Raw genomic sequence first — 21,929 nt, 5'->3', positions numbered from 1 at the left:
CTCCTATTAAGATAAACAATATAGTTATTCCTTATGTACAATCAGTTAAAAACCTGAGAGTTACTTTTAATTCAACTCTTTCTTAGAAGAAACTTGTTGGTCAAATTTGTAGAAATGTTTATGCAATACTGAATCATATTAAATTAAATAGAAAAGCTCTTACTATTAAATTGAAAATCCAACTTGTCTCTTCTATGATCTTACCTCATTTTGACTATTGTTGTGTTGTTTATAATGATCTAACGGAAGAACTTAATAATAAGCTGGGTAACTTCTCAATTCATGCGTGAGATTTATTTTTAATTTAAGGGGAGATGAGCATATTTCTCCTTATCGTGAAAGACTGTTATTTATTAGATGTTTAACATATGTAACTTTAAATACAAAGAAGACTCTTTAATTGTATGAAAAATTTACTTTTAGAAGCGAAATTACTTCGAGAGAAATAAGGTGTCCTAATAAACTTAGGGCACCTCTCTGTCGAACTGAACGATATAAGAATTCTTTTGTTGTTACTGCTATAACTTTGTAGAACTCTCTTGCTTGTTCTATTACTAACGCAGAAAGTATTGGCATTGTTAGGTCTAAACTTTTCAACGATTTGATAGCTCTTAATAATTCAAATGTATTATTTTTCAACTTTATTCTATTTATTTAAATTTTGTTAACTTTAATCATAATATTTTAATGTTAATTTTTTATTTTGTGTTATGTTTGTGACAAAACAAATCTTATTCTAGTTAATACCACTCTGCAATTGTTAGTCTTTTGTTTTCTTGAGAGTAGTCTATTTTTGGTTGAATGTTTTATGATTTCTACTGTTATAATCATCAAAGATTGTTATATTTTTATCTTTATCATTGTTATTCAACTTTAGATAATATATAATTTTTGAATTTATATATTATCATTTGTGTATATTATGAATTGTATTGTACTTAAATTATTGTCCCCATTGTTTCCTAGAACAAAATAAAGAAATAACAATAATAATAGTTTATACTAATCAACAGCTCATTTCACTGTCGTGCTTTCTTTCTCTTTCTCAAGCGAGTAATATACTTGACTGTCTTGAAAAATCTATAAATAACCTAACTTTTCTACTTCAAAATGTTGTAATTCAAAAATTACTATGGATACCCCTACTAAAACTTTTTTTATATTATTCTATTAATTCCATTCTACAATATACTCGTTTTTTAAAAAAATTTAAACAAAACTTTTTAAAAAATTTAATATAATGTATGAGTTTTGCATGTTCAGATTAGGAATCCTATGTTAACTGGTGCAACTTTAAACCCAAATTTCTCAGTTTTTAGCATGGCAAGGGGTACTGGTTTTTTTACCACTTATAAAGTACATAAAAAGGAACATTTTCCTAGAATTAAAAGAAATTTTATAGAAAAGTGATTTGCCGGAGAACCACCTTTAGCGGAATAAAATCACAGTTTTTGTTTTACTTAAAACTTTTACAAATTGGGAAAACGCGAATTTTACTTAAACATCGAATTACGAACGACGCGTTCCCTAGGCAACAATTGAGTTCAACGACGAGCAAAAAAAGAATAAAATTTATAATAAATTGTCCGAATGATTTTCGAAAAAGGTAGGTACTGCGATAAGATTATCCCATTTCTGATATTGTAAGGAAATAAAACGACATCATACAATTAACGTTCTTTATTTCGACCAAATGATTCGGTAGCTCGTCAAAGACTGGTTCTTATCAGAAAAACCTATGAATGATGAGTCATCTTATCACACTCATACATATATTCAATATTTCTTACAGAACCGCTACGTATTTCTCTAGATTTTGGGTTACAGAAACTAATGCTTTTTGGTTTTTTATTTTAGCTCAAATCTGGACTGAGTTATTTGGCCCACCGCACGACCATTGATTTTTGCAGCGCTCCGCTAAATCACCTGTCAAGCAGGCAATTTAAAAAAAATTTCTAAATATTTTTTTTGTAGTTTAATTGTAGCATAATAACGTTAAGTATTTTAATTATATAAAAAAAATTTCTTTTCTTCACAAAAAAGTTCTTAAAGAACGCATATTTTTTTATGCGGTCAAAGTGCCCCCACAGCACCGAAACTTTCCTGCAAATTTAGTAAATATTTACTTGCAATATTTGGAATATTTAATTGCAAAGTTTAGTGTAAAGATTTAAATGTCCTGATTAAAGAAATGTTTAGTGTGAAACTTTCCTGAACATTTAAATGAAAGTTTCGCGCTTAACATTTATTCCAGTGGGACATTTAAATCTTTACATAACTTTCAATAAACATTTTAATTAAATATTTAAAATATTGGAAGTAAATATATTTACTAAATTTTCAGGAAAGATTCGGTGCACACACTTATTTTTAAACAAAAATAATAAACTAAAAAATACAAATCATTTGGAAGTGATTTTTCTTTTTTACTACAAATATTATGTCTACTTGAGTTTAAAATTTCAAATCCCTTTTTAAACCTGTAAGATACTAAGTAGACCCGAGTCAGCTTTTGTTTATAAAATTAAATATGGTCATCCAGAACACGTTTATTTTTTAACAATTTTATAATAAAAATTATGTGTAATAATAAATAAAAAGTTTCAAAAACGTAAAAATTATATATTTATAATGTTTGGAATTTCATGATTAGTATGCAAAAATTGAAAATTTTTAAATGAAATTTACAAGTCATTTGTAAATTTAGTAGAACTTGCATATTTACATTAATAAATTCCAACCTTCGTAAACTTTAGGTCGACTTGAGAAATTTGAACACATAAATTATTATTTTTAGAACCATAATGTTAGAATCATAATTAGAATAAATGAATTTAATATTTTATTCCAATACTAGAAAAATCAAAATTTAATATTTATACTACGTTCATTTGATTTATTCGAGAAAATTTTCTCATAAAGTTTCATGAGAATTTGTTAAAAAAATTGATTAACAAGAAGTTATAAACCCTATTGAAAATCCCTGTACAAGATCTTGTAAAAGAAAATGTACATGTTCAGCAGCTGAACTTGTACCTGTTCTGGTAAGAACATGTACATCTTGTACAATTTCCGCACCAGAATTTGGAACAAGTTCTTGTATTAGAACTTGTACAAGATCTTGCACAAGATCGTGAACAAAAATATATTTAATATTTGTATACAAGAAAATGTACAAAAACATGTATATTTTCTCGTACATTTCATTTCATTTATGTCTTCGTTTAGTGAAAATTAAAAACTTTAAAGGCTGTGCAGTAGTTTTCTTTGGACTTTACAGCTGCGCAATAATTTTTGGCATGCTTAAGTAAAAGGTTTTAATAATTCTAAATTATTAAAATCTCACATTGTTTTCAAAAAAAATTTTTAAAATGAACTTGTACAAGAACAAGTACAAGAAAAAGTACATTTTCTTGTATACAAATATTAAATATATTTACTTGTACAATATTTTGTACAAGTTCTCGCACAAGAACTTGTTCCAAATTCTGGTGCCAAAATTGTACAAGATCTTGTACATGTTCTTACCAGAACAGGTACAAGTTCAGCTGCTGAACATGTACATTTTCTTGTACAGGGTTTTTCAATTGGGAATAAATCAAATTATTATGTATTGAATTCCGAACCTTAACACCTTCATCTTCTTCATCTTCTTCCGGATCATAAGTTTCAGCAAAAACGCTCTTCCTCCTTCCGGTATAGATCTTTTTTGGTTCTGCAATTATGAAAAAAATGATGATTTATGAAAATACTTTTTCCTATATTCTAAGGGGGGAAACTCTTGTAAATGCACATTTTTTAAATATTTTCTTACAAAAATGTGGTAAAGTTTATTGATTTGAAATAAAGCATACCTTAAAGTGTACAATATAAGCTGTGTATAATAATTTATTAAATTAAAAATATTGCAAAATTGCGGCGTTACAGGCGTTTAAAGTCAGATCTTTGGTTTTGCGCCGTGCAGCCTACTGGTCTCAAATCGCAACCCAAAAAAATGAAAATTTATCGTTAAAATACACAAATACGCTTTGCATGACAAAGAGAAAATTAAAAAAAAATTGAAAATTGGGATTATTTTGAAAAAAATTTAAAGTGCTAAGCAAGACGATAAAGAAATTTAGTCGGAAGAAATTTATTTTCTTGTGTCAAGTAATTTTGAGCATTGGGCAAAGTTTTTGAAATAAGAAATTATCAGTAAATATTGAAAATTACGAAATTGAAGAATTCGACTTTATCAGCAAAGTGACATCTATTAGATGTCATTAAAACTCCTTGGTTCAGAGTTAGGTGTTTCATGTGATAATTATATCGATATGATTTGTCGACAAATAATTATCAATTTTTGAATTAATTTTGATCTGAAAAAATAAGCTGCGTGCTCGAGTACACTGTGCATCTGTGAGGACTCGAACCTCCTTAGTTCGAGGTTCGAGTCCTCACAGATGCACAGTGTACTCGAGCACGCAGCTTATTTTTTCAGATCAAAATTAATTCAAAAATTGATAATTATTTGTCGACAAATCATATCGATATAATTATCACATGAAACACCTAACTCTGAACCAAGGAGTTTTAATGACATCTAATAGATGTCACTTTGCTGATAAAGTCGAATTCTTCAATTTCGTAATTTTCAAAAATTCTTAATCAGCGATAAATATAGTATTTCTATATAAAATATATCTAATATCAGTAAATATCTTACTGTTTCGAGCGAACTGTTTTACTTGCATCAAGTCCCGAAAAGTACTGAGTCAAGAATACAGAAAAAAAATGGTAAAAAGTAATTGTAAGTAGAGGGTAAAATGCGTTTAGGTACAGGGTAAAAGGTAATATTGTGATGGGTAAAAATGTTACCAAAATATTACTAGAAAGATGGATGCAATTCTTCAATCTGCCTAATTGAAACTTAAAAAACGTGTTTTCATGGAATCATAACTATTCTTTTTTGCTTAGGGATTCTTGGGATATCTGCATACAGATACCTTGGCTTCCGCATGCCAAGGTTATGTGGGATTGGTAAAAAAAGGGAACACTAAACAAAATAAGTAAAAAGACAAATTTACACCGGTGAACGTGGCTTGCCTCTTTAAGTCCCACCTACTGCAGGCATAGGGGGTGTGCTCTGCGTTGTCCACAGGGGACTGGCAGTAAACAAACTCCTCACTATCCCTTTTCTTAAAGCGCTGTAGGTACGAGTTAAAACACCCGTGACTTGTCAGCGCCTGCGTCAAGTAGTAGGAGACTTCACCATGATTCCTACTTAACCAGGTGGCGAGTGTCGGTATAAGGCGATAAGTCCATCGACCTTTTACCTCCCCATCCCATCTTTCTTGACATTTTTCGACGAGCCTATGCCTCGCAAGGACCTGCACAGCGCTCGTAGATACTGTTCAATAAGCAGAAACTATAAGCGAAGTAATGCATCTCTGCGCGGACAGCATCTTTTTGCAGATGGTAGAACATATTTTCGTTCTCAGGGAGGGAGCCCATGCGGGTGTTGCATAAAGCAACTAAGCGTGGACGACACTCGCCACCAGTCTTCTTTTCTTCTCACGGGTGCCTCTAACATTTGGCATCACCAGTGCTAAGTTATCCACCAATTCAATCGCCTTGTTTGACGCTGTAGCCATGTGGTGATGGACGTTAAACCTTCCATCCAACATCTTTCTGTGAGGTTACTATAAGGATATCTGTAGGGTTTGTAATGTTACCGTGTAAGCCTGCAGTAAACTTGAGGTAATCTTAAAACTTCCGCCTTACAGTAAGCTTACACAGTAAAGATAAGGTGAGCTTACACCTTCATGATTAGGTTGTGGTAAGCTTACATGGTAAGGTGGTTGTAAGTTTTCCGTAAGGTTACTGTGAACCACGTAAACTTACCACGACCTTACTGTGTAAGCCCTAGCGGATGGGTTCAACGCTATTTAAACGGAATAGCGTTGAAATACCGTTGGGAACACAACGGTCACTAAAAATGTTATTTAAAAAATAAAATATGATAAAGTATTTATTGGTATTTGTAGAAAAAGTGTTCATGAGTAATTTAAGACCTTATTTGTATCAATTTAATACGAAATAAGTGAAATAAAAGATAAAATATGGAGCACTGTTATATCAGGGTTTTCAGTCAAATTTTTATATAATTCAATGAAAAGTGTTTTAGATATGATTTTTAATAATAAAAAAGCAGTGAAAAAGTATTAATTTATTATTTTAAAGCATTTGAAAGGGTAATAAATAGTGAAAATTAATGTGTTTATTGTGTACTATTTGTGTGTATAGGACAACGTTTATCGACAGCAAGTTACAGGTTACATCGGTGAACGCTAGATAGCAGCACAGTATACAATTAACAAGAATTTGACAAGAAAAATATTTAACCCACTGAACGTCGATGATGCATCTAGACACAAATAAAAAAATGCTAAAGACTTATTGAATATTCTTAAAAAATTTTACTAGGGGGGGTTTTCGGGGTCGCTAATTACAAATTTGAAAACAGATTTCGAAAATTCAAAATACCAAATAAAATATAACAAAATAGAAAAAAATTAAAACATAATCAAATTCTCCATCAGCTTGCTACTCGGGGGTTTTTGGGTTCGCTGATTACGAATATAGGGTAAGTGTATGAATTACTGCTGATGCGCCAATTACTGCGATTTTTATAAAATTAGTAAAACTTAGTAATTGAGAAAATAAAACTGTTTCAAAATGACTTTAAAACTTATTCCAAATGATATTTGATATTATATTCACTAATGATGCATATTTCGACTATTATCAAATTATTTATTCAAGTTACAATTGAACCTATCACAGTAATTAGAGCATGCGTATATTTTTCTCATGCTGCTATTACTGTGGTCTATCCAGTCAAACTAACCTCTAAATCAACACTTTTAGCGTTGCAGTAATTGGTGCACACCATTCGCAGTAATTCATGCAAACTTGCAGTAATACCAGCATATGCCATTTTTAAAAAAGTTAATATTTTTAATAATATATTTGTTATTTCTTCAAGTTTAAAGTATCGTTTCTATTTTAATAAACACTAATAGTGATTTAACAAAAAGAATTAAATCATTATTTCATTTACACTTTTATTATTTTATCATTAAAGTCGGTCTTGGGTTGTACATCACAGTAATTGGGACATTTACCCTAATAACAAATTTTGAAAATTCAAAATGTCGAAACAAAAAAAATTAAACTTAAAACAAATTCTCTGGAAGTACGTTACTCGGGGGTTTTTTGGGTCGCTGATTACGAATATAATAACAGATTTCCAAAAATCAAAATGGCGGATCCAATATGGCGGATCAAAACAATTAAACAATAATCGAATTTGTTATTATATTCGTAATCAGCGAACCCAAAAACCCCCGAGTAACAAGCTGATGGAGAATTTGATTATGTTTTAATTTTTTTCTATTCGTTATATTTTATTTGGTATTTTGAATTTTGGAAATCTGATATCAAATTTGAAAACCCCCTAGTAACATTTTTTAAGAATATTCAATAAGTCTTTAGCATTCTTTTTATTTGTGTCTAGACGCATCATCGACGTTCACTGGGTTAAATATTTTTCTTGTCAAAGTCTTATTAATTGTTTACTGTGCTGCCATCCAGCGTTCACCGATGTAACCTGTAACTTGCTGTCGATAAACGTTGTCCTATACACACAAATAGTACACAATAAACACATTAATTTTCACTATTTATTACCCTTTCAAATGCTTTAAAATAATAAATTAATACTTTTTTACTGCTTTTTTATTATTTAAAAACCTTATCTAAAACACTTTTCATTGAATTATATAAAAATTTGACAGAAAACCCTGATATAACAGTGCTCCATATTTTATCTTTTATGTCACTTATTTCGTATTAAATTGATACAAATAAGGTCTTAAATTACTCATGAACACTTTTTCTACAAATACCAATAAATACTTTATCATATTTTATTTTTTAAATAACATTTTTAGTGACCGTTGTGTTCCCAACGGTGTTTCAACGCTATTCCGTTCAAATCGCGTTGAACCCATCCGCTAAGGAGGGGCCATTCATTAATTACGGAAGGACGATTTTGGCTAATTTTGACCCCCCCTACCTCCATGTAAGGATACATAAGATTTTTCAGACCCCCCTCCCCCTTCTTACGTAAGTTTTTAACAATATTAATGTAATTAAAAAATTAATTACAACAATACAATTGGAAAATACTTGGCAAAATCTTACGTAAGATTAGCTTTTACCCCCACCCCCCGACGTAAGACCATGTAGAGATTTTATAAACCCCCCCACCCCTTAAGGACCCTTACGTAATTAATGAATGGCCCCTAAGCTTACCTTAGCTTTACTGTGTAAGCTTACTGTAAGGCGGAAGTTTTAAGTTAACCTCAAGTTTACTGTAGGCTTACACGGTAACCTTACAAACCCTACAGATATCCTTACAGTAACCTCATAGAAAGAAGACGTGCTATGTGGGGTGGGGATTTATAACCACGTCTGTCTGTGACCAGCAATGCTTTGGTCTTTTCCAGAGCCATTTGAAGACCTCTGGTTTCCAGCCAGCATTTTGCTAGCCGCAGACATTCGTTCACCAATTTGCCCAGAGCTACCGCCGAGTCGGCAGTGCACACGATCAACGCGTTGTCCGCAAAGCCGACGATCCCTGCAACTTCATGCAGGTTCATTCTTAGGAAGTCATCGTACGATACATTCCATAAAAATGGTCTCTCTCGTAAATAACCCACCTGTCACTATGATAATTATCCATTATCCGCAACAGGTAGGGCGGTATATACCCTATGGAATCACAACTTAATGAAAAACTTACAAGAAGTATTTTCAACATGAAAAATCCAGCCAACAATGCCAGCTGACACTTGTAAACAAACAGGTTTGGGAAGCAAATGTTCAAAACCAGAGTTAGGAATGATAAAAACTTGTCTAACAATAATTCTCGTAAATCATATTATTAAACATATTGTTTTTCGAAAACAAAAATCTTATATATAAATAAAAATGGTTGTAAATAAATAAATAATTTAAGGTTCATTAAGTAAATTTATTAGATAAACCATAAAAAAGATAATCAATTTCAACAAATTTTCTCAGTAATGCGCGGAAAGGTGCGCACAGATATATAGCGCGAAATTCAAATAATGTAAATTTAAAAAATTAAATATTTTTTCCCATTTTAAACTTTTAACATCACGAGTAGACATTTTTCTTTCCGAAAAGAGGAGAAGTTTAAATCTTAATCATTATTGTTAAAAAATCTCCATTTCTTATTAAGGAAAAGGACTAAATATTGTCAATTTAAATTTAATTTCTTGTCCATTTTGAATTCTTACGCCACGAATCTTTCTTTCCCGGAAAAAGGAGGAGTTCAAATCTTAATATTTTATTGGCAAAACATTGCTATTCTTTATTTGAGGGATGGGAATAAATATTGTCAATTTAAAAAATTTAATTTTTCTCCATTTTGAATTTTGACGCCACAAGTAGAAATTTTTCTTTTTCGAAAGAGGAGGAGTTTAAATCTTAATTTTTGACATCCTATTCCCTTAATAAGAAATTGAGATTTTTTGACAATAATGTTTAAGATTTAAACTCCTCCTCTTTTCGGAAAGAAAATTGACTACTCGTGATGTTTTTTTTTAATTTAAAAAAAAAATTTCTTTTAAACATTAAAATATTTCAATTATTTATGTTTAATTTAATACGTATTTATCTTATATATTAAGGTGTTTTATGAACAAAAATAATTTTTTGACAGAAGTATAATTTTATTAAAAATGTAAATTTTTTTATCTTAATATGTTAAAATTCTTTCACAAAATTAAGAAAGACAATATTCGTCAAACTATATACTTTTTAAATTTCCCTTTTAGTAATAATGCCTGACATTATAGGTCTGTCAATTTTTAATTGCTACTATAGCAAATTATTTTTGTACTTGAATATTCTATAACATAGAATTTTAATAATATTATTCAATATGTGAGACCTGATCTATGAAAAGGGGGCTTAAGTGTCAAACAATCATTTTTTACTTTTTTACCTATTCAGATAGAGTTCGAGATGCTCTTTCTCATGGTGAAAACAAGAAAGTCATAATTTCTTAAAAAGTTTACTAAAAGTGAAGGGAAAGAAGTAAAATTTTTCATTCAAAAAATATAGATTATGTCAAACGTGTTTTGCTTCGTAACAATTATCCAATTGTTTTTATTGAAAAATACATTAAGAAACGCATTTTCTCAATTAAATAAAATATTCAGAAAAATAACAATTTAAACGCATTTCTCTATAAAAAATCACCAAAAGTTTTTTTACCATACATACAAAATCTATGTGAGAGAATTTCTTCTATGCTTAGAAAATATAATATATTAACTGTTCCATTAAATAATAGAGTTTTGAACAATAACTTGATCAAAAAAGGTAAAGATAGAAATAAAAAATCTGAAAATACCAATGTGGTTTATAGAATTAACTGTAAGAATTGTCCTGCTTCTTACGTTGGTGAAACAAAGAGAATGATAGGAGTAAGGATTAATGAACATAAAAAATAAAAAGTGGGTGTTACAGCTACACATAGAAACTTACTAAAACATGACATTGACTGGGACAATTTTAATATTCTTGACAATGAATCAAATGAAAATAAACGTCTTATTTTAGAAATGATTCACATTAATCTACAAAAAAGTGCAATCAATAAAAAAGATGACACTCAGAATCTCAGTAATCGTTACACACATTTCCTTAATACTAGAAAATATTCACAATACTCATCCTTGTTTGACTATACTGTTACTTAGTCTTTTTCTATTTGTATTAATTGATTTGAGGTTGATGACCTCAGAATTACACCTTATTGATTGTATTTATTGAATGTTTGATCAGTGTCTAATTATACGTTGTGCCGACAGGAATATTAAAATTTACCAATTTTAAATTTTCCTTATAATTATGTTAATTTTATTTATTTAATTTTTAAATGGTAAATAGTTTTCTTTATAATTTTTTTTATTGTTCTTAATAATCTTCTGTAATAATTGTGAAAAAGTATTTATTTTTAATTTCTTTTGTAATAAAAAATTTTTAGTTTTCTGAAGAGGACGGCTAAACCGTTGAAAACGTTAAAAAATTGTGTTTTCTTTTGTTACCTGACTCGGAGTGATCGATATCTTCATACACTATATAAAATTTTTAGAATTCGCAAATAGAAAGAAAACTTACAGTTTGTTTAGTCAAAAACTTAAAAATTTACACTTTTTTAAAACATTATTTACAAATAATTTAATATTGAATATTAAAATTTGATCAAAATATAAATTACTTGATTAATAAGATTTATAACAGGCTTATCGGTGAAAAAAAATCATATTAATAAATTATGACGGTCACTAACTTCATATATAAATAAATTACTTGATTTTCAACAAATAACTAATGGCATACCAAATTAATGAACATAGTACTAAAATATTATAGGTAGTGTTTAATCAAATTCCGAAATTTCGTCATTTTTTGTAGCTTCCCAAGTAGCACGTAATATTACTGTAATATTAAAATGTCCGCCTCACGTTAGTATTACCGGTTTATATTACTGTAATATTACAGTACCCCCACAGCACCGAAACTTCCCTGAAAATTTAGTAAATATATTTACTTGCAATATTTTGAATATTTAATTGCAATGTTTATTGAAAAGTTATGTAAAGATTTAAATGTCTCACTTGAATAAATGTTCAGAAAAGTTTTACACTTAGCATTTATTTAATCGGGACATTTAAATCTTTACACAATTTTCACTAAACTTTGCAATTAAATATTCCAAATATTGCAAGTAAATATTTACTAAATTTTTAGTTATCAACCCAAGTAGCACGTAATATTACAGTAATATTAACCTGTAATATTACAAAAAATTTCAAAAAACACTTAAAAATTTTTGACGGTTTAATTCTTATTTTCTTGTGTTTTATCATAAAAAACTTTGAAATTTTTATGTATTTTAAATAAACATGAGGCAAAATTACTGAAATGTCCGAACAAAAAATTAAAAGTTCTCGAATGAATATGAAGTATTTTGGATAAGTAGATTGTTAATAAACAATTGTAATGTTAACTATATAATATTACAAAAACTATAGGAAAACCGGTATAGGAAGTCTAGCACTTTGTTATTTACTAAATTTATACGAAAAACAAGAACCAACATTTCGTAATTTGCTAAAACTATACGAAAAAGCAGGAGCCGTGAAAAAAAGAAGAACGTTGTTACCACCAATGGCTCTTTTCTCAGATTTTCTCTCCTTTTCTATTCGAGGGTAGTGGGGGTCTTTCTTACTACACACACACATAACTGGTACGCTTTGATTAGCTTAAAATTATTCTTAACACATCCTTACTACAATACGCATACATAAACGCAGAATATCGAAACGCATATAGATACATAATTCACGCTGAAATGAGAAATTGTGAACTTCTTTATATACTGAATAGACAGATTTTTCTGCACTTGTAAGAAGCTTAATATTACATTGTTAAATATTTAAAAATAAAAATAATTATTTATTAAGAAATAATAAAATATTATATTACCTTTCAAAGAACAATTTTTATCATAAAATCATTTAATTTAATTATAGAAGCAAACTTATAACAAATATTCTATAATTATATTTAGAAAAAGAAATATAGAATAATTAAAAACAATTATTTATCAAAACTTTTTCTAGTCTATATTGCAGAAATAAAAATCATATGAAAATTATAAGCAAACAAATGAAGTATTTTATTATTAAATATTAATTAAAATTAATAAAATTTTGATTCTCTCACTCGGTAGTATTTAATAATATAAGAAGATGATATCGATCATTCCGAGTCGGAATGATCAATATCATCTTCTTATATTATTAATTAAAATTATTTTTAATTCATATTGCAGTATTAAAAATTATTTTAAAATCAGGATGTCCAGCAAGGCTTACAGAAAAAAATGCCCTCACTTTTCTCTGACATTTTTTTTTTCGTGACTACTCGTTAGTAATCGGTCAAACCCGATCGGACTCACTCGCTTAACTTCGTCAAACTTCGGTGATTTTTGATATTTTTCTATCACTTTTTGAAACAAAAAGTTTCTATTAGTATTATATGTTAATATAAGGAATGAAACTATTTTAACACCAATCCACTTTCTTATCGACTATATCAAAATGTAAAATGACTATACCAGTTAACGGAATTCTAAATACAGAAAATGAAATATTTTATTCTAATACTTGTTACAGGGCGTATTAGAACTTAACATTTAGAGTTTTCATAATACAATTATGAATTTCGCAAAAACTATTCTAACTTTTGTTTCTTAATATATTAAACTTTATTATTTTTATTTTAGGCATTCTTAAAAAAAGTAACGAAAGTTATTACCACCCCAAAATCTGTAAAATCTTCCGCAATTGTAACTTAATATACTAAATATAAGTGTCAAAATATTAAATATCCTTACAAAATTTCTTTCCGTGTAGTAAGAATCAATAAATTATCTTTTAAAATTAAACTAGTAATTTTAATTTTTAAGATAATACTATTTCCATTCTTTGTCAGATTCTTTGGGAATTCGCAAAAATTGTTAATATTGAAGTTTCAATACTGAAAAACAATTGGATCGATGCATTGCCAAAAATCTGTTCCCTGTTTTTAACAGCTGACATTGCAAAGTTCAGCAATAACGCGCTAGTATTAAATCTTTTAAATATACCTCTTGATTTGCTAGGAAGCAAGTTGCCATTAGACAAAGTTATTTTAAAAGTGTATGAAGTAAGTAATACTATTAGTTTTTATTTAAGTTTTCTAGCATTTGAATTCACACTTGTGCAGAAAAAAAATTTAAATGAATAAGAAATTAAATAAGGTGTAAAAACTCTATTCTTATATCTATTCTTATATCTCTATGGTTTTACAAGTACAAGAAAAGTTACGCAAATAGTCTCTGCCCAAAAAAATCTTTTTTTTCTATTGAATTTAAGAAAATAATATTCTGCAAAAATTTTCACATTTTCTTTTGTTTTTAATATATATATATATAAATTATTGAATTTTCACCATTCTTATTTCGGTTTACTCAATATTTTTTTTTACTATTAAAATTATATAACAAAACCTAAATTTTTTTTTCTACAATATTTTTTCAAATTTATCAGAGCAATAAATATTACCTAACAAAACAATACTAATAAAAAAGTGCAAAAAAACTAAATTATCTTTAATTAAATCTAATTATATTTTGAAAAAATAATTATTGGAGATAAAGCAATTTGCGAGCAGATGTCTTATTTAATATTGTTAAAGACGGAAGTTAATTAACAAAAGAAAATAAAATAGATAATTTGACGAGAAAATAATAAAGTTAGAAATAATACTAATTTTTATTATTAACAATTCCGCTTATTTGGAAAGCGTAAATTGCTCTTCGCTAACAAAGTTAGATTAAGGTAGTGCACTGTCACTTAGAATATTATTTATTCAATAAAACCGGATAGACGGTATTTTAGTGAAAATGATCAAAAAGTGAGATATAATATAGACATCAAAAAGGTGATTGAGTAAATAGAAACGTAATTATCACAACAAAAGAAATCTGTTTATTCATTCAATTCCCAAAGTGTTTACATTCAATTCCCCAATTGATTTTTAATAAAAATGATTACAATTAAAACGGCTATTACGTTAAGCTACTTGAATTAGCAATTCAAGTCTCACAAAAAAATCATTTATTGCAAGCACAATAAAGAGATCAATAATAAAAGAATGATTTTAACAACAAGAAAATAATTCCTGTATTTGAAGTAAGTGTGATAGTGCTTGTTTTATGAAATTCTGTAATTTTCAGATAGTGTATATAAATCCAGAGAAACTCACCTAAATAATAGTAATAATTAAAATGATAAAGAAAAGTATCAAACTACTTTTCTAACTCTTAGGAGTTTAAAAACTCTTGGGGGCCATTCATTAATTACGTAAAGGTCCTTAGGGGGAGGGGGGGTTTATAAAATCTCTACATGGTCTTACGTGGGGGGGGGTAGAAGCTAATCTTACGTAAGATTTTACCTAGTATTTTCCATTTGTATTGATGTAATTAATTTTTTAATTACATTAATATTGTTAAAAACTTACGTAAGAAGGGGGAGGGGGGGTCCGAAAAATCTTATGTATCCTTACATGGGGGTAGGGGGGGGGGTCAAAATTAGCCAAAATCGTCCATACGTAATTAATGAATGGCCCCTTGTCTGTTATACGACTCTGAGGTATGCGGAAGGTCTGTGAAGTTGAAACCGCCAGTTCAATATTTTTTCATTTTCTATATAGCATTTGTTTGTCTACAATAAGTCAACGTTTGTTTACAATAAGTCCACGTTTGTCCAACAAAAATTTTCATTTGTCCACCTTTTGTTTTTGAAAAAAATCAAAAAAATTTTTTTTTTTAGATTAAAAAACACTAAAAAATGCAAAATTAACTGTTTCAACTACACGTATCGTTTGTTCAGAGTTCATTCCTTGGACAAACAAACAAAGTTGATAAGCGATAAAAAAATCAGTTTGTTTAAAAATTAACCACTAATGAATGGTCATTTTTCTTCCATTATCACAAGTTTTCCAATTTTCGCAAGTTTAAAGGGTGGACAAATTAATTTAAGGCTTGGACAAACGAATTTAATGCTTGGACACTGAAAAAAAAAGTTCATTGAATCAAGTAAATGCATTTAATTGAGATACTTTACTTGAATCAAGCCAATATCATCTTAACCCTCGGAGCACACACCTCTTTTTTCGAACAAGTAGCACAGTCTGGGTCGCTGTGACCCTGTTTACTTTACAAAACTCCCCTATTTTTGAACTATTGGACTGATCAACACAAAAAAAATATTTTTTTATTCATTGAACCTTGTAAAATAAGAATATGCAGTTTAGAAATATTATTAAATTATTTGCATATTGAAAAAAAATTCGTGAAGTTAACTAATTAAAAAGAAAAAATTGAATTTAAAAAAAAATGTAACTTTTGTAATTTTTAATATTTTAAGCTAAAAATTGGGATTTATATTCTCGAAGTGTGTTAGAATAAGGGAAAAAATACCACCTTATTTTATTTTTTAAAAAAGGTATTTATTTTGTAGTTTAACGAAGGTAACTTTTAAGACGATAAAAATGTGATTTTCGACACAACTTTTTAAAACTATACTTTTTTAATAACATATTTACTAGTATTTTATTATTTTCTTTGGATTATCATGTTACTTATTATTCCTTATTAGTTAGTTACCACTATATGGCCTTAGGTTCGTGTTGTATTGCCGACTTTTCAAATTACACTTCATTGAAATTAATGACAGGGTCTGTGTGACCCAGTATGTGCTCCGAGGGTTAATGGAAGAAATTTATTTTCTTGTGCCAAGTAGTTATTAGCATTGGGCAATATACTTGACATAAGAAAATGTGAGTTCCATACAAGCAAATAATGTTATTCTTTCAAAAAAAATATTTTACTTGCACGAAGTCCCAAAAAGTATTGAGACAAAAATATTATGTTCTTATGTTAAGTAAAGTACGTGGAGTCGTTTAGTTTCTTGAATCAAATCACTTTTTTGTTCACTTTAAAAACAGTTTTTACTTAATCCAACACTCATAGTCTTGAAACAAGAAAATCAGAATATTAATATAACTGAATATTTGTTTAAATTATATAAAAAGTTATATTTCTTGAAATAAACACGAATTAAACTAAATATTCTATCTACTTAGTGCATTTCTATATAATCGTGTTTCAAAAACATGGAATTTCTTAAAAGAATATTATATTCTCTTAATTGAAATAATTAATTTTCTCAGTAGAATTAAGTCATACAATTGAATCAAATCAATTTTTTGTTTCCTTTAAAACATTTTTTACTTAATCCAACACTTATAGTTTTGAGCCAAGAAAATAAGAAGATTAATATAATTAAATATTTGTTTAAACCTGATAAAAAATTATATTGTTTGAAATAAACGTTAATTAAATTGAACTTTCATTGTTCTTAGTGCATTTCTATATTATCATGTTTCAAAAACATTGAATTTCTTGAATAAATATTATATTCCCTTAATTGAAATAATTTATTTTCTCGGGCGAATTAAGTGATGCAATCAAGCAATTTTCCTGAAGCAATAATATAAACTTGTATACATATTATAAGTTTGATTCCCTAATTTATTTATTCGAGTTGTTCAGTAAGTACACGTACATATATAAAGAAAATATTGTTATTAGAATAGGAAAAATATTTTTTTGTGTATCTGAAAAGTAACGCTATTTGATTAAGAATACTCATTATTGAAAAATACGATTATCTACACACATAAAAATGATTTGATTGAATCAAAGAAATCATTTTATAAAATCACTTATTAAGTCAAAAATAAAATTTATTTAATACAAAAATTTAATTGATTTTAAGAAAAAATGATTTTGGAATGTTTTGAACTAAAGAAATTTTTTTAACTGACATGTTTAATCTAAAGAAAAATTTCTTTAAATCAAAGAAATATTTTTTCCAAACTTAAGCACGCTGATTTACTACGAGCGTTTACTGCGCGCGCATCAGCTACGTAAAGTCACAAACAGCTGCGTGTGCCTCATGTTGCAGCATGTTCACGGCGTAATAATTTATAATCGTTTTCAGTTTTATGCAGATAAATTTCGTTTTAAGTTTTTTTTGTATTGAGTGACAAAGAATTAAATTAAATTAAACATTAATCAATCCAAGTGTTTAATATAATTTAAGCATTAATTCAATTTCTAGAAATAATATTATATTATCTTAAATGAAATAATTTATTTTTTCAGTTGAAATAGTGATATAATCTTGAAGGAAATCATTTTTTTGTTTCCTTGAAAATATTTTTTATTTAATTAATTAACTTGATTAACGCATAGTTCTTGAATTAAGAATTTAGTATTTGGCAGAAGTAAATATGTTATTATCGCAACCCAATATTTTATTATCCCGAAGTACCAAAAAGTAATCAATCAAGAATATTAGGTTATTAAGCAAAATAATAAAATATTGTCTGAAGAATTTTCATTTCTTGAATCAAATAGTTTTATGCATTTGCTTTGAATTAATTTTTTACTTAATACAAATCCCGTATTCTTGATCCAAGAAAATATTTCTCTCCAAATGGATGTGAAACTTAAATAGGAGTTTTTGAAAACCATCAATTGAGTCAGGATGGCATAGTGGTCTACGTTACTGCCTTTGGTGCGCGCAACTCGGGTTCAGTTCCTCGGACCGTGAAAAATTTTCATTCAAGGTATACTTGTTTTAGTTGTGTTAAGTATTAATTAAATATAAATGTGTATGTAAAATAAACATTATTTAAATAAATAATAAAAAATATGAATGTTAATAATAAATTAAAATGTTTGACTTAAGAATTAGATATGGTGGGATAAGGAAGGAGTGTAGGAGGGGGGGGGGGGGTAAATTCAAGTAAATATTTACTTGTATTGGAAAAATATTTTTTTGGTTCAACTCCATAAGTTTTCTCAAGTCAAGAAAATATTTTCTTGAGTTAATATATATATGATCTTGACTTAATATATTTTACATTTCTTAGAAGTCAATAAACTTCTTAGACGAATTCCATATTTTCTTGGACCAAGAACATATGGTCTCCTCACAATATAAATAATATTTTGATTTAAATCTTGTCTTACTTGATCCAATATTGCAAAGATTTGAATGAATCAAATGAAACAATTGATTTGACTACATATATTCTCAGAACAAGAAAATATTTTCTTCCTTTAATGTATTTTACATTTGTTACAAGTTGATTAATATATTGCTTGAATTCCATATTTTCTTGGATCAAGAATATATGCTCTCGTCCCAAATATACTATCTCAAGACAATCGTTTACTTGAACCAATGCCGTAATTGACTTGTCCCTATTCAATTCCACGGTTTACTTGAAGCAAGTAAAATTTTCTTGATTCAATACTATTTTTTTCAGTGCAGTTTATTAAGAAAACAAAACTAATTATAAAAATGTGAACTGTGTATACGAGCCGATGCTCAATGTGCTCTGATGTTTCGGAATCAGTTTATCAAATTTTCATAAACTCTCAGCTAGAACTTAAGTACGTGAACCAACGATTTCGTAACACTTATATGCATAAAAATTCGACGACAATCAACCAAACGCTTGTAAACTCACAAAAAATTTAGAAAAATTAAAAAAAATTTCACATTCAGGGGTATTTTTTACTTAATTTGTACATCACTTGAAAGACAATTATTAATATCTTATATACGCACTATACACAATTTTATCGACATTAAAATTCTGAATTCGCTTCCGCGGGATTCGACCTACCTAACCAAGATATATAACGCATTTTGTCTAAGCAACTAACCGCCGCGGCTATCGAGAGCCACGCGAATGAAGAAGTTAATTTCACTGATCAAGCTACGAACTGCGCATGTTCGGAATTTCAGAAAAAGTCCCAGTCGAAAATCGTAAGTTTCCCTGAAGGGTTCACATGGCCTTCAGGTAACTGTTATGAAGGTTTCAAAAGCTTCATGGCAACTATTTATACATTAGACCTAAAATTCTGTGATATTTGCTTTCTGACTTCTTAACGGGAAGCTTTTTCTACAGCTTGTTGAATATCTGTGGACAGCTTCTAGCAAAAGGTCTACCAGTTTGCTTGGTGAATGCTTTCCTAATGCCTGGTTTAATGTGTAAGAAAGCAATTCTATTTGTTTTTCACAAGTTGCAAATTAATATGTAATTTAATTACCTTTTTTACACTTCCTGAAAACTAGAATAATTTCATTAAATTAAACTAAATCGAAAAATCATGAAAATTCTATAGTAATTTGTAAATCCGTTTTATACAATTAATAATTATTCTTTATATATTATATAAAAATTATTTTTCAAAGAAAACGTGTATTTTTAAACACTTAAATTATATACGAAAAAAATTATATATAACTTGAGCAAAATTTGGGGTTAGGAATACGAACACGGTGAAAATCTTTTATATTGAATAATGAATACAATTTCTTAAAAAAAAGACAAAATATTTAATATTTAAAAAAAGATCATTATTTTTATACTTGATATTTATGAATATTTTTTATAAATAATATATTCTTTATTCTTTTAGAATTTCATAATTTATGAAAATGAATTTAACAGCGTATTTTTATTTACAAATTTTGGTTGACAACAATGTACTAAAAGTTAAAAACTTACAAAATATTTTAATTATTTATTAAAATATTTAGCAGACGTTGATAATAATACATAAAATACATTTTATACATTATATATTGTTTTTAAATATTTATGAAGTGTCATAACAACCATAAGGCATTTCACAAATGTAATTTTCACTTTTTGGTAAAAACATAGCAACACATTGTCCTGAAAATTAATTGACAACTAACTTTTAATTGAAAGAAGATAATAATTAATTTAAAAAAAAGTATTTAATATCACTAATAGATATTTTATAAAACAATTGTACCCTTTTAAAAAGACTGTGGAAATACCGAGTCTGACGTAAATAATTTTTCTTTAATTCTTCAATATTTGAATATAATAATCAAATACATAATATTTTTACGAGATAAATAAAGATGGAAAGAAAGGTTAAATTTAATTTTTGATCATTGTCATTTTTCCGCTGTTTCCTGAAATATCCATGACGCTTCATTTAATTTTCGCCACCTGAACGCTTTCTTTTTATATATGCAAAATCCTGCAACTCTTTGATAACTCTCTCAAAGCTACTTGAATGCTTTGTTTAAAACGTACAAAATTTGTTATTTTCAAGCTTTCCGTGGAAGCGAAAAATCGGCCATAACAGGCAACCTGAAAGTTTTCTATAGCTAGTTATCTACTGTCTCACAATTCTCTAATGGTTATCTCAATACTTCAAAACAACTTTTTGTTCAGCTTAACATAGCGTAGGATTTTCGACTGGGGTCTACAATTTTTTCGTTGACTGCAGTCTTAACTACTCTCTTTTATGTTTCAAACTTTCGAACCTCAATTATTACAATGTTGTAAAATTTTTTATAGAAATTCGACAATCTTTAAACAATATTATTAAAAACTGTTCAATATAGATTAACAAACTGATCTTTCTATACAGTTTGTAAATAATTTCTTGACTCTGTTTCACTTTTTCGGTAAAGTTTATGCTTCATTACTAAAAAGTGTATGAAACGTTTAAAAATTTGTGCCCCGTCCAAAAGTGAAATACTAGTTTACGAAAGTTTTGCTGACTTATTTTTTCCGTGTAGATTTCGGTGCGTTAGGTTGCGGGTTCGATCCTTGCAAGCGATAAATATTTTTAAAATGTATGTATGTATAAGATTGCGTTTAGTGTTTAAATACCTAAAATAATTGTATGATGAATTTAGAATAATTACTAATATATGTTATTAGTATAACAAATTTTTATATTTTATTTTTTATTGGTCGGCCAACCTTTGGCAGCCATAGTTCCCTGTTGAAAATTCCTATGTGAGAACACATATGGGATCCCATCCAGGATCTCTTGTGAGTTCTTATGTGGGTTCCCGTACAGGTTCACACATAAGATCCTGTATGAAAAGGTTCCTGGGATGAACTTGCGTGAGATCAAGCGCACGATCTTATGTCTCTGTAAAAGCAATAACACAGGATCCCATGAGGTTTCCTGTGTAGGTTCCTATATGAACAACACGATAAATAGGAACACACATGGGATCTTATCCGAGATCTTGTATGAGTTCTTACATAGGTTCTCACATATAAGAAGATTAATAGCATATATATAAAAGCATTCTATA

General features: G+C 28.2%; 1 protein-coding gene across 2 annotated transcripts in view; it reads right to left on the bottom strand.

Moving 5' to 3' along the window:
* The window catches only part of LOC127286257 (cAMP-dependent protein kinase type II regulatory subunit), a 251,632-nt gene that overhangs the window by 212,382 nt on the left and 17,321 nt on the right, over nt 1-21,929 (bottom strand). For both annotated transcript variants that reach the window (XM_051312631.1, XM_051312632.1), the window contains exon 2: nt 3,627-3,715. In XM_051312631.1, the coding sequence (XP_051168588.1) occupies nt 3,627-3,715 (89 nt within the window). The remainder of the gene's footprint in view (nt 1-3,626; nt 3,716-21,929) is intronic.

This window comes from Leptopilina boulardi, unplaced genomic scaffold (genome assembly GCF_019393585.1).
Source record: "Leptopilina boulardi isolate dan_hultmark-lab unplaced genomic scaffold, ZJU_Lbou_2.1 LbouV2_351, whole genome shotgun sequence".
NCBI lineage: Eukaryota > Metazoa > Arthropoda > Insecta > Hymenoptera > Figitidae > Leptopilina > Leptopilina boulardi.
Note: the sequence above shows the minus strand (reverse complement) of the source record. Positions and strands in the feature narration are given on the sequence as shown.